A 14,688-nucleotide genomic window follows, 5' to 3' on the forward strand; every position below is an offset into this window, starting at 1 on the left:
CAGAACAAATGCAAACATTAAATCTATCACTCTGATAAAAGAAAGCTATGAGGGCAAAACGGAAGCAGTAGTTCTGACAGGGCCATGGCAGCACTTGAGGTGTGTCCTGGGTGGGATGTGGGATGCTGGTAATAGAACATACCAAGCGCTACTGAGGTTGTACCAAAGGGACAGGTGGACTAGGGAGGGTTGTACATGGATGGTGAGGGGGAGGTGTATCGGGGTGAGTCCCGAGTTTCTGGGTGGAGGGAAGAACTGTGCTGTGGTATAGAACACTGTGTAGTTCCTGGAACGTCTACCAAGCTCCCACATTTCTCACTTGGCCCCCTTTCCTGTCGTAATTTTTTATTTCATTACCTCTCACACATCTTTCAGGAGTCACTTAAATGTCAGCAGTCTGGGCCATAAGCCTCTCCTGTGTTTCTACATCACCTTGGGAATATTCCCACCCTGCCATGTGCTATGATACTCAGCAGCTGTCACATCACTCAGCTGCCTCTTCTGTCATGCGGAGGATTTTAAGGAAATGTTGACTATTTTCCGCTAGTTTCGGTTTGGAAAGAACAAATTCTAAGTATAATGATTTAAATCGGACTTTCAAACTCAGTAACAGATACAATACACTTAGCATTATATCCATAAGGGCCACACTGATACAATGAACATGGGTACAGGACAACACAAGTACTACTACTATGCAAATGACTGCGCTCATAATTAATGGCTAGGATGAATGCCAGGATGGTCAGTAAGAAGAGTTCTAGAATTGGTCCTGGGAGACCTTGGCCCAAATCTGCACTCAGGCCACTGGTGGGTGACTGGCTCAGATGTTCTCTCCCTATACCAGAGTTTGCACACAAATAAAAATAAAGATCAAACTAATAGTAAGGTGGAGTTTGAAGATGAGCGGACTGCCACAAGAAGTGACTGGTACTGCGCTTTTTATGCAGTCATCCACGTGAGGGGACTTGGAGAGCTCTCAGAAGCCGAGTTCTAAGTTAGTCACGGTACAGACTGCAGTGTGAACAAAGGCCAACTTTACCTGCAGAGCCCACAAGTAGCAACCATGTGGAGATGTCCACAGGCTTTCAACACGCAGAGGGGTTCTTAGCTACATGTGTCGGGATGGCTAACACTTGCAAGGAAAAAATAACAATGACAAACTAAACATCTCCCTGCAAAAGCGAGCTACCTTCAACCATTTTGGCAAGGTGAAATGGCTGCTCACCCTTTGGGAAGATGTCTTTCAGAGGGACTTCTCCTGCAGGCAGAATCCTGACCACCTGGTTAGTGTGTGTGAGAGTCACACAGTTCTTGTGCCTTGGGGTAACATTGGTCCGTTTCCCTCCGTAGATTCCCCTATTGGTGACACTTGGTTTTTCCAAAGATGAAGACCTCTTCCATGAATAAACTTCACTGGGTGACTGAAAAAAATATAAAGAAAAAGAAAAGAGAAGAAAAAGGAGAAACAGTGCTAAAATTACATGTATTACATTCATCACCATGCTTAGGTTACTGGCCCTCTAAGGTAGTACCAGTGGTAACTTATGATTTATGGGTATAAAAATTAAAATATTCCCTAATCTTTTTTAACATGGCACAGGATATGTGTGCTTTACCAATAACTGTAATTGTCTATGCAAGTACAAAATATTTAAGTTAATTTTTTAATTTTCAAGTGAATTAAATTGAAAAGAGGAAATATAGCAGTGTAGTTATTTTAAAAATAATACAACTCAAGCAAGATGGGTCAGTCGGTAAAGGAGGTTGTTGCCAAGCCTGACAACTTGAGTTTGATCTTTGGGACTCTCAGGGTGTAAGGAAAGAACAGACTCCTAAAAGTTTTCCTATGATGTCCACATACCACAAGGGGTGTGGTCACACACGTACACACACACACATACATACACACACACACACCCTAAATGTAATTAAATAAAATCACAGTACTAACACCTATGCCTCTACTATTTTCATAAAGTAAAATATGCTGGGACTTTTGAGCCCCTGGAGTGTCCCTCCTGGTCACATCTGCCTTGTCCAGATTTAGCTATTCTGGGATTTTGTGGGTTTTCCCCTCATTGTTTTACTTGATGCGTTCATCCTTCCCCATCTCTGCCTTCTGTTTTCTCCAAGCTGTTACAGCTGCACTTAAGTCTGGAACGCCTAAGGAGTTTACTGTCATTCCCACGTGTGCGGCCGGGGCTCAGGTTTACTTTTCTCGTATGGACCGCTTACTGTCCAAACACCACTTACTCGCCACCATGAAGCACAGTTCCACGTACGCACCTGTTTCTGGACACCGCATTCTAGTCTACTGTGTACTTTATATCCTGGGCCAAGACAGACTCTCAGCCTGGGCGAACTGCTTCCTACACAGCCTTGAAAGGGGGCCGGCAAGGCATCTGTGCTCCGCTGCTGTTTGTTCCTGCACCTCATAAGACTACAAGAGATGCACTGCCTCTGCAGCCTCCTTGGTACTCGGTACTCGATACTTGGTACTCCGTACTCAGCACTGTCGATGTGCTTATTTTAATGGCTCTGGAGTAGCACCTCTTCACAGCTTCAGGTTTCTTACTACTGGGTAACGGCTCTGGGAATCCTTCATATACTTACTTGCTACCCCATATCCTCTCTGACCAAGTACATTTCATGATTTTGCCCATTATTTTACCATTAATTTTATTTTTTGTCTACCTAAATATATTGAAAACTACAACACAAATATATGAAATTCCAACTCAACATCTATAGGGGTCATTCTTTATAGGAGTTCAATTCCCTTTCCTGACTATGAGAAATCTAATTTCTTTATCCTTAATATATCATTCAACTATCTCTGATCTAGTTCACTATCTTCACAGTATTTAATTTCTTCCTCAAGGCCATGGTATGTGGCCAGTCTCCCACCTCCACCAGTAGACTTATCCCTGAGGCCAATGCCCTTCTTCCTGCTTGGGTCCCAGGAGCCCACACTGGGATACACCCATCCCTCCTGTCCTTACTTGGGTCTTCCATTCCCAGATCAGCCACCCCTTTCCAGGGACACTGTAGTCATCAGGGACACTCGGGACATGGTGACCCCTTGTCCACCAGAGCTGTCTTTACCCTACTTAGGTCTGCCTTTGATACTTCACACAAGCTTACTGTTTGGAGATGTTAAGAACTGGTTGTGTTCTTAGTGCTGAACTTTATGGATCTTTGTTTTTGATTTTTGAGACAGTATTTCTCTGTATAACAGCCCTGGATTCCTGGAACTTGCTTTGTAGACCATGCTGGCCTCGAACTCACAGAGATCCACCTGCCTCTGCCTCCTGAGTGCTGGGATTAAAGGTATGCACTACCATGCTCAGCTTGAACTTTATGTTTCTCAAATATTCTGGATACAAGCCTAGTGTTAGAGATGTAGTTTGCAATACTTTTTCTCAGCCTGTAGACTGTCTTGTCATTCTTTTAACAGTGTCTTTTATAGGGCTAAGTTTTATGTTTTGTGGCAGTATAATTATTATTATTTTTTTTTGGTCCATGTGTAAGATGGTACAGTATTTGGTTGGAGTAGTGGCAGCAGGTATTCTGGTTTTCAGCTTGTGCTTGTTTTGAGGCAAAGTCTTGTTAGCACAGGCTAGTCTTGAAATTACAGTTCTCCTGCCTCAGCCTCCTGAGTGCTGGGATCACAAGCATCTACCATCATACCTGCCTTCCCTGTCTTACTCTTGATGATAAAATGAATGCCCATAATATTCATCATTGATTATGATATTTCTTATAGATTTAAAAAATATCTACTTGCTGTTAGGGTAAGAAAGTTACGTAAGTTTATAGTAACTCATTGATTTTGATAACTGCATAAAAAGCTAATAAGGAATCCTTTTGCAGAGCTTTATGAAAACAATTCATATACAAGCAGGGAGGCAGAGTGGTACAGTAAAGGTTACAGGCTAGAGGGCTGGCTAGTCACACCTGAGCTCAAGCCCTAGGTTCCTTACTAAAATCTTTGTGGGAGGGATGATGAGAGGTGTAATCTCTTCCTGTCTTTCCATGTGTAAAACCCTATTGAATTATAATAAAAATGAGCTATTAGTATGAAGAGGCTTAGAGTAGTACAGAGCAATACTGTATTGGCCTAAGAAGTATACTTGCTATGAACGCTGAACCTGACTGACCTTTTACTTAACAAATATTAACTGGACATCTCCACCACAGTGGCTACCAAACATCCAGGGGATGGCTTAAATGAGGTTACTAACCTTATGACCCATGAAGGATTCTATAGGGCTAACATAAACAATATTCTATACTCAGCTTTTACCTTCTAGGCCTTTCATGGTAGCACTGTATTTTAACACTAATATCTTCAACCAGAGTAAAGTAGTGAGATCAGTTTTTAGACAGCTCTACCTTTACAGAAAGGCTCTACTATTTTTCTACTTAAGCAGCAAGCGTGGCAGAAAGCATACCAATATGGCTCTATCATTCCCATCAAAGCTGCTGCAGACACCATACTGCAACAACAAACCACATTTTCAATTACATAATGTAGGAGCAAATGATTTTTACTTGATAATTAGTAAAGCATATGGCAAAGTCCTAAGCCACATATTATCCACTCAGTTTTGGATTTCAAATGCCTTATATCCCAAAGTCCTCTCCACTTGTTAATTAAACTAAAAATTGGAAGCATGTGAGATTGGTGCATCAAGCAGAACCCGTATTTTTATCTTTAACTGATTCTATCAGCTCCCTCCATGGAGCCACAAAGGGAGTTATATAAGTTAAATGTTTAATCACATCTTGAGCTACATATATTTTGGACTATTGTGGGGTCCACAGAGGTTTCCTAGTAGAGATCTGAGCTTGCTTTACTCAGCAGGGCTGCATTGGAGCATGGCTAGACCACGTGCGTGGTTATCAGGTGCTTGGAAGGGTCTGCACTTGGCTGTGTGAGGGGAGGTCATTTTGCACCACCCCTTGGCATTCCTATAAAAAGCCCTTTTGAAGAGACAGAAGGGACAGGAGGATATTGATCCAGGTCCTCCCGAAGCAATCCTGTGTTTCTGTCTGTCTTCTCCACACTATCTTTCTATCTAAATATTTCTTATCCCTCTCTTCTCAAGAGTACCCTGGGAAAAAGTGGGAGCCAGCCTCCCACAGACTATCAGATTGCAACTTGTCCTGGAATAATCTTTCTGTTTCATCCACTACATCTCCACCAGGGGAAAATGGGTCCTACTTTTACTTAAAGCCAATTAAAAATCACTTTAAATATAAATGCTAGAAGACATGGTACTTTGATCAGTCTCAACTTGTTCCTCTTCTTAGAGTCCCTGAACACACATTAAAATGGTGTGGTAAGAAAATCACCATTGGTATGTTAAGTGCTGGGTCACGTGAACTACCAGAGGCAAAGAACAACCATTTCCCTTACTAAATTATATCATATCACACTTTAAACACTATTTATAACGAAAGGAAACTCTATAGGTAGACCATAGGTTTGGTGAGTGATTTCAAATGTAGCCTTGACTGAAAATGTTTACAGGAAAAGCACTCTCAGTTTCCCTCCAGACAGGCTGAGCTACACTAGGCTGAGCTGAGAAGAAATGTCAGAAGTTGGTGCTTACCATGAGATCAGGGAAGCCAACAACTACAGTAGCATAATTATTTTCATCCGAGAGAATACGGTTAGGGGAGGCGATCTTCTGACCCACAGCTGAACTTAGGTTTTCAGACGACAGCTGATCACTTGAAACACTATGAGGTATGCAGAATTCTGTTTCTGAAAAATGTCAGACACACCTTAGACATAATATAATCCTGATACGCTTCAGGAATTATTATTGCAAGATTTCATTCTCAACAACTTAAACCACAAAGGTTTAAAAATTACTTTAAATGACACTTGTCAGCTTTTGTTTGAGAAAAGTTTAATCATCAAAGTGTCTTTTCAAAATGATCACAAGCATTTCTGCAACCCCAGACTTGCCCGCCATAAAAATCCTCTTGAACCAAGAGCTCCCTGCACAAAAGCTGTGACATGGACCTAACCCAGGCTGGCAAACTGATAAATGGAGCAGAAGTTCTGATGAGCTGATAGCCCATGGACAAAAAAAAGTGCTAGCCCAGGCTAGACTTGGGACCTAAGTGTCCTAAGTAGAAAACACAACAAAAAACATTGAGTAGTTAAATTTCGCACACAGTTCAAAGTGCGACTTCCTGATAAAGATTTGAAGGTGGAAGACTCTGATCTCCACTTCTGGTGTAGTATGTAAGCTGTTTCATTTGGTGTAAGTATCACCCAGGCTGAGGCTCCTGTTCTCCATCAGCCTGGAGGACAGTGTGTGCACAAGCACACACCCACACAGCAGCAAGCGCAGGGAATGCAGTATTTACCTTGTGTGACCCCAAATCCTGTGCTGGGCAGCTCTTCTTTCAACATATACAACTGGCAGGCCCCAGTGTCCTCAGAACCAATGTGTGCAGGCTTAGTCAGAAGATACTTCCTGTAAACAGATAAGAAGCCTAATTTAATCAAGTCTAAGTGTTTTCTTTTTCTAATCATTAGGACAGATCAAGAAAACTTAGAATTTGTTTTTTCTCTCTCTAAGCCTTTAAAGAGATAGCCTGAGCATAATTTTTACCCTTAAACATTTCATCATGAATTACCAAAAATCTTTTTGACAATACTGTAAAGAGAAATACCAAATGATAACATAGTAAATACAAAAACAAACAAACAAAAAACAAAACAAAGCAAACAAACAAACAAACATGAGCCGGGAGGTGGTGGAGCACGCCTTTAATCCCATCACTTGGGAGGCAGAGGCAGGTGGATCTCTGTGAGTTTGAGGCCAGCCTGGTGTACAGAGTGAGTTTCAGGACAGCCAAGGCTGTTACACAGAGACACTCTGTCTAGAAAAACAAAACAACAAAAATCACATTTCCTATTCAAGACAAGCAGAGCTGTGTGATGAGGCACATCCTTAGTACTATGGAGCCCTCTATTTTTTTGTTTTTGTGGCATTTTTTTGAGACAGGGTATTGGTATCACTATATTAGCTCAGGTTGGCCATGAACTCATGATTCTCCTGCCTCCATATCCTCAGAGTGCCAGGATTTGAGGTATAAACTGCCATGCCCAGAAATGGAGCTCCCTCTTGATATGAGTCTTACATCAGGCAGTAGATGGGAGTATTACCTCTGCTGTATGACCAGCTGAGGGACAGAGTGTTTGTGACTATGATTACTTGAGTTTTTGTTTGCTTTTAAGATTTCTAAAACATAGATCTATAAGTAGCCAATACTGTTTTCTGGAAGCCAAGCTGCTTATCAGCGAAAGAGTCTGTTCTTAGCTAGAGAATGTAGCACATAAGGAAGACAGATTGGAAATTTACCAAGCATTCTTTATATGGCAGGTGCAGCATACTACCTCCCAAGGAAGCATGTGGCCCACAAAGGGAAGTAGCAGACATCACTGTAACTATAAGCAGGAAGATGAAAGGAGGGAATGTCCAAGGGTGTGGGTCCTGTGACAAAAAGGCAACATCTCTAGGATGCGCTTCTGTTTCTCAGGAGAGAGGACGAACTCAAAGTGTGCTTTGTAGTAGCTTGAGTTTGGCAAGACACAGTGACTGCTGAATGTGAGAATAGGAAAACCCCAAACACAGTGGGTCATATGCAAAGGTCATCATTTTTATCATTAATTTCCAGGTCATACTCTGAGAATAGACACATAATATACTTTAATTTTTCCTGTCTGTTCTTCTAAATCTCATTCAGAGATGCTGACAAACACAGAAACTTAAAAGCTAAGAGAGACCATGGTGAATGAGGCTGGTCTTCTGCATATTCCATAAGATAGTACACACAGAGGTTTACCACTGACATGAGATAGCACACAGAGAGGTTTACCACTGACATGAGATAACACAGAGAGGTTTACTACTGACATGAGATCGCACACAGAGAGGTTTACCACTGACATGAGATCGCACACAGAGAGGTTTACCACTGACATGAGATCGCACACAGAGAGGTTTACCACTGACATGAGATAACACAGAGAGGTTTACCACTGACATGAGATCGCACACAGAGAGGTTTACCACTGACATGAGATCGCACACAGAGAGGTTTACCACTGACATGAGATCGCACACAGAGAGGTTTACCACTGACATGAGATAACACAGAGAGGTTTACCACTGACATGAGATCGCACACAGAGAGGTTTACCCACTGACATGAGATCGCACACAGAGAGAGGTTTACCACTGACATGAGATAACACAGAGAGGTTTACCACTGACATGAGATAACACAGAGAGGTTTACCACTGACATGAGATAACACAGAGAGGTTTACCACTGACATGAGATCGCACACAGAGAGGTTTACCACTGACATGAGATAACACAGAGAGGTTTACCACTGACATGAGATCGCACACAGAGAGGTTTACCCACTGACATGAGATCGCACACAGAGAGGTTTACCCACTGATTTGTTTTGTTCTCCACAAGAAGCCATTTGTCCTCTGCTACAAGGAAAACTGTCTTGAGGTTGATGGGAAGAGAGATGGTGTGAGTTAGTCCTTCTAAGACATCAAGGACAGTCAAGGTATTCCTGAAAAAAAGAAAATTATATGAACAGAAATGCTGAGAATAACAGCTAAACAACCGTGGCTAATCATGTTAAGATATAATATACAACCCTAAATGAACATTTACTAGAGTAAGCAATAATGAAGAAACATGGTATTTTAGAAAACTGGTGTACACAATTCTCAACATCCCAGGGTAGGCCCAAAAAGAAGTAATAGGAAGTGACGTCTGCCCTGAAACAGGGGCTGTGTTATGTAACCACAGCATCGTTTCTTTACCTGTTTCTCAACGTTCTACGACTTGCGAAGGGATATTTTCAGAATAAAATATTTATTACTTGGCTTGTTAGTTTTATCCTAAACAGGTATAATTACAGCAGGAAACAGAATGAACAGAACAACAATTCCCGTTTAGAATCTTCTACGGTGAAGCACTTACCCTGTTTGTTTGTAGAATACTAGCCAGTTTTTGTGTGAAAATTCTTTACACATTCTGTAAGTTTCCTAACGAAAAAAACAAAACAAGTATCCACATCAATTATCCCTTAAGAACTCCTTTAATGTGTAACCCATGCAACTCTCAGAGAAGCCATTTATCCGCGCCAAGACTTTCAGCAGAGCATAGCTTAAACTATATTTTACAATATACCACACGTTCTGCATCAAAACTCTTTTAGCATTTTGGGGACTTTGTTCTGCTGTAGTGAGACTTGGACTCAGGGCCTTGTGCTTGGTAGGCCAGCAATCTATCACTAAGCTACTAACAACTCTTCAGAATAACTTTTTTTTTTTTTTTTTGTTTTTTGTTTTTTGAGACAGGGTTTCTCTGTGTAGCTTTGCGCCTTTCCTGGAACTCACTTGGTAGTCCAGGCTGGCCTCGAACTCACAGAGATCCGCCTGGCTCTGCCTCCCGAGTGCTGGGATTAAAGGCGTGCGCCACCACCGCCCGGCCAGAATAACTTTTAAATAGTGCCAAATGGGGCTGGAGAGATGGCTCAGTAGTTAAGAGCACCTGCTGCCGTTTCAGAGGATCTGGGTTCGGTTCCCAGCACTCACATGTTGGCTCACAGCCATCTGGGGATCCAACACCCTCTTCTGGCCCCTGCACCAGGTACTCACATGAAGCAGATACCATACACATAAAAATAAAAATAAATCTTTAAAACAGTGCCAAATATTGGTTAAAAATAAATGTGCTAATTATTGGTTAATTGTGGAACTTATGTCATAATATAATCATACAGGAAATACTTTGTTTCTTAGCTCTTAATTCAATTATGACACTTAAAAATACTTCTTCAGTCTTTTATGAACTACGGATGCTTACTTGCAAAGCCCTTGGTAAGCTTTATTTTGTATCTAAATGGCAGAAAAAAATTTTCCTTGAGTTAGGCTACATGATTTAAGTTAGTTAATAAATTGAAACATTTATCTGATAGAGGCAAATCAGTTGCCGTACTTAAGATTTTAACATATAAATCCAAAATATAACTATGTAATTGGAAAATAATTAAGTTGACTGCATGACTAAGAATTTGCTATGACTATCACACTCAACTAGCTCTAATTTTCCTTAATAGCCCCGTCCTGCCAATCTTCACAGTAATATGCTGGGTACTAAAGGAGCCTCCTGATATTTAATTGCTCATCTAGCTATATAGTCTTAACACGTCAAAATCTAAAATTGCTTAACGACTCTTTGGTGCCTTCTATTTTTGTTGTTGTTTGGCACTGGGAGAGACGGACAGGCATCCATTTTTGTGGTTGGGAAAATCCCCAGCAATCAATCTGCCCGGCGAATCTGGTAGTCCTTACATCGTCCTCCTTGCTCCACCAGGAAGACTTCTTGGATGCAAACTCTTCCACAGGAAGGATGAGGTGGCGAATGGCACGTCCAGTGGTGTCTAACAAGAGGACGGTATTACTCTGGAAACAAAGAAAACAGTATGGCCTTCAAGACACGCCCCCTGCCCCCATAAAAAGCAGCAGTGACCAGGTGACCCGAGAAAGGAGGTTACTGTGACAAACCAAAGGGATGACAATGATATTGAAATGTAAGATGTCATGAGGACACCCAGCGATCCTAATACAGAATATAAAGTTTGGGTTAATTTACTGACAATTTTTTAATTAGGTAAAAATGTAACCTTCTCTTTGAAAGTTGTCTTAAAATCAAAGGTAGCTGCTCTGGTTTTGTTTGTTATAGAGTCACAAGGAAACTGAGATTATATATGGGGTTGGAGAGATGGCTCAGCATTTAAGAACACAGGCTGCTCTCAAAGAATATCTAGATTGATTTCTAGCACATACTTCATGGTGCACAATTGCCTGCCACTCCAGTTACAGGGGATCCACATCTGGCCTCCATAACTACCAGGCGCGCGCACACACAGTGCACATACCTACATGCAGGAACTCAGACACACAAATAAACAGACCTTTGGGGAAAAAAAGATAACATTTAAGAGTGCACTCTTACATAACCCTCAGTAAATTTTGTTTATTCTTTTCATAGCTCCAGGTTCAAGTAAGAAAATATGTACATGATAGAAAAATGGGTTAGCAAGAGTATATGACCATGTAAAAACTTAGCTAGTAGCAGATGTTTATCATCTTGAAATTCACTGAAGTTGAAGTGAGGCTGGACAGAAAGACAGAGAAAATGATTGGAGGTACAGGAAGAAAATGGAGGCCCTCACTCCAGAATCTGGCTTGAAGCTGCTTGCTAGATGGTAATCAAGGATTCCAAGTATACCACAGCACATTATGTGCATGCATGGTGTGCACACACACCCTCTCTAACATACAATCATGCATACACACAGTTTTAAAAGAAAACCAACCCCCCAAGAACAACAATATAACCTCCCCGCTCCCATTTTGTTTAATATTGGCTTGCCCTGAAATGCTTTTCTGTGAAGCCAAGGATGTGGCATTATCTGAGTGGACATCTTGAACTAGAACTCAGGTTGTAGGGAGTGGCAGTGTTGAGCCATATCTCTACCCCTGCCACCCACAGAACTTTCGTTACTGTTGCTACAACAACATACAAACAAGATTTTTGTAGCGTCCTTTAGAGCTGTGTAGCTGAGGGACTAGGCATCAGGCAGAGCCCAGGCAGGCAGGCAGACAGGGAAAAGAGGCGCCAAGAGGACTCCTGTACTTAGACATTTCTTCTGGGTTCTTCTCCCTCTGTACAACAAAGGCCTGGTGGGCTTCCCTTTTCCCCCAAGGGAACTACTCGGATTAAGGAACTTTTAGAGCTCCCACAGGAGGCTCCTATGGTGGGAACCAATAAGCTTACATGTCTTTGTAACATCCAATTTTACCTGTGATCACTCAAGTAGTCAATTCTGAAGGAGAAAGGGAACTCATGCTATCGCGCGCGTGCGCGCACACACACACACACACACACACACACACACACACACACACACAAAATCCTTGCCTCTAAGTAGACTTGGATACCATCCCCAGGACCCCTCCCTACCCTGGGGGTATCTCAAGAAAGAAAATAAACCCTAAGTATTGAACTTATGACTGGAACACATGAAATAAGGATTTAAAATTGACAAAGCTAGAAAAAACTAAATAACATCAAGGACTACATGGAGGTTTGTTTTCCTAGTTAAAATATAAAAGCGAGCCACAGAGTAAAAAGGACATCTACCAGTTAAGCCTCATTGTCTCACAACAGTGCATTTTTCCTTCTTTTAACTTGGGTCTAGTTGTCCTAGTCAGGGCAAGTTCTTAGGAGAAAAAGTCACAAAGCACCCAGTGATAACAGACACTTTATAAGATGCAGAAAACAATAAAATAAGGTATGTTTGCCCCATTATGCCATAATATCAATTAGATAGTTCATATTTAAAGCATGGGAGAATACAATCATGATTTAATCCTGGCTTCTATTATGTAATCTGGTCAGAGAAATAGAAAGAAATATAAAAATGTATTTTACAAGACAATTAAAAAAAGATTTATTTATTCATTACGTATACAGTGTTCTGCCTGCATGTATGCCTGAATGCCAGAAGAGGGCACCAGATCTCATTACAGATGGTTGTGAGCCACCATGTGGTTGCTGGGAATTGAACTCAGGATCTCTGGAAGAGAAGCCAGTGCTCTTAACCTCTTGAGCCATCTCTCTAGCCCCTTTACAAGACATTTTAATTAAACCACAAGAGTTAAAACAATATTTATTTCCACCACAGAGTTTACTGCACACAACATGTTGATAAAACTCCTACTTTTCCACAAATAACACCTGTGAATGAAACTCCCTGAAAAGCAGCTGTGTCTGTCTGTCAACAACACTCCTGGAAGGAACATGTGTGTCTGTAGAGACTGACAGACAGACTGGACTCTCAGTACTGTGGAGAGTCTGGAATTTTGTAGGTTCAGAGGCTAACTTTATCGTGGGCTAGTTTTGGCTTTCTAGACCAGCCACTCCTTGTCCCGCTCTGTATCTGAACTCGTATCTCATGACTAATAAAAACCTCTTAGAAGCGATCAACTTAGCAGAACCCTAGCTTTCACTAATCCAGGAGCTTAGAACATCATCATCAGGTAGCATCTAGACCTATAGAACAGCTCTCCCTATATCACTGTTCCTGCCTCTCTGGTGTACCCACCAATATATTTTAAACTTGCCTTGATTTATGACTTTCATTGTTCTGTAACTATAAAACTTACAAAACTGCTTCCACATTGGAACATGGAATTTGAGGGAACCTAAACCTATGTTCCCAGGGCATGGTCACTCATAATGGCTCCAGAATCAAGTATCTTTTCTTCCCTTTAAGATGAGAGCTGAGGTTTTTTACATTGACATACCCTAAAATTGTATCATTCTGTATGAAATAATAATTCTCCATTAAGAACTTACATTAGACATATTCTTTAGAATAACATCTAGAACAAGAAGTCTTATTTAGTTGGACAGTGGTGGTGCACAGACGAATCTCTGAGTTTGAGGCCAGCCTGGTCTACAGAGCAAGTTCTAGGAAGGCCAAGGGTACACAGAAAAACCCTTCCTCAGTGGGGGGGGGGGGAGAGTCTTGTTTAGTGATATTTGGATGTTTTGGAAATGGTGGTGAGAGCAAGATTTTTCTTCTGAAAATGTAAAAACAAGGGCTGAGGACATAGGTCAGTGAGCAAGTGAAAAATCAGAGGTTTGGTCCTTAGCAGCCAATCAAAAGCGATAAAAGCCAGGCATGGCGGCTGCCTGTAATTCCAGCATTTGGGAAGTAGAACTGGAATTCCTCAGGCAATCTAGCCAGCTAGACCAGCTGAACCTGTGAGCTTTGGGTTCATGTGAGAGACCCTGCATCAATATGTAAGGCAGAGTGGGAACGAAGAAGACACTTGCCATCAACCTCTGGCCTTGACACATGCATACACAACAATAATTAAAAAGGAAAGCATAAAAGTTAAGAATTTACAGGGTCTCTGTTCTAGGTTAAATGCTTTTTTGAGTAGCTTTTAATAGAGAAAATGTTTCTTGCATGATAAATACATACAACTCTGTTATAAATCCTCAGCTCTTGAGCAATCTGAGATTAAGGGAAGTCCTAAAATAAAGCGTCTCCCCTAAAAATGAAGAACAGGCAGATGATTAAACAGAGAGTTCAGTGTAGTTCCCATTTATCTTCCTTTTCTAGGTTCTAAAACTTGTATCCTCCTAACTGGGCATACGTGACCTGAGCACCGTCCCTGCTAAGCGAGACACACACACACACACACACACACACACACACACACACACACACACACACTTCCTAGCACACACATCCACAGTCTGACTGCAATGCCCTGTGGGCTGAGAATGAGCTCTACCAACACTTGGCAGCATGAAGGAGTTCTGTGGCTCCATCCTTTTAGATGTTAATGGGTTCCTTCTGTAAATGACTAATGATATATTCTGCCTGTGCTTAAAAATAGAATCTCACGTCACACATGAGTACAAGGAACTGTGGCTTTGGTACTGCTTGAGGTGGGGGCAGGGCAGAGAAGCAACTGAGCCAGTTTATGATGTTTGTATCTGACTGGGAGAAGAGTAACCTCTGGATGACCTCCATGCCCCAAGT

General features: G+C 41.6%; 1 protein-coding gene across 1 annotated transcript in view; it reads right to left on the reverse strand.

The window, feature by feature from the left end:
* The window catches only part of Vwa8 (von Willebrand factor A domain containing 8), a 341,953-nt gene that overhangs the window by 86,411 nt on the left and 240,854 nt on the right, over positions 1 to 14,688 (reverse strand). The window contains exons 30-35 of the mRNA XM_059273290.1: positions 10,415 to 10,525; positions 9,039 to 9,103; positions 8,497 to 8,622; positions 6,391 to 6,500; positions 5,622 to 5,776; positions 1,229 to 1,424 (exon numbers count right to left, since the gene is read on the reverse strand). Coding sequence (XP_059129273.1) covers positions 1,229 to 1,424; positions 5,622 to 5,776; positions 6,391 to 6,500; positions 8,497 to 8,622; positions 9,039 to 9,103; positions 10,415 to 10,525 — 763 coding nt within the window. The remainder of the gene's footprint in view (positions 1 to 1,228; positions 1,425 to 5,621; positions 5,777 to 6,390; positions 6,501 to 8,496; positions 8,623 to 9,038; positions 9,104 to 10,414; positions 10,526 to 14,688) is intronic.

Source organism: Peromyscus eremicus, chromosome 9 (assembly GCF_949786415.1).
Source record: "Peromyscus eremicus chromosome 9, PerEre_H2_v1, whole genome shotgun sequence".
NCBI lineage: Eukaryota > Metazoa > Chordata > Mammalia > Rodentia > Cricetidae > Peromyscus > Peromyscus eremicus.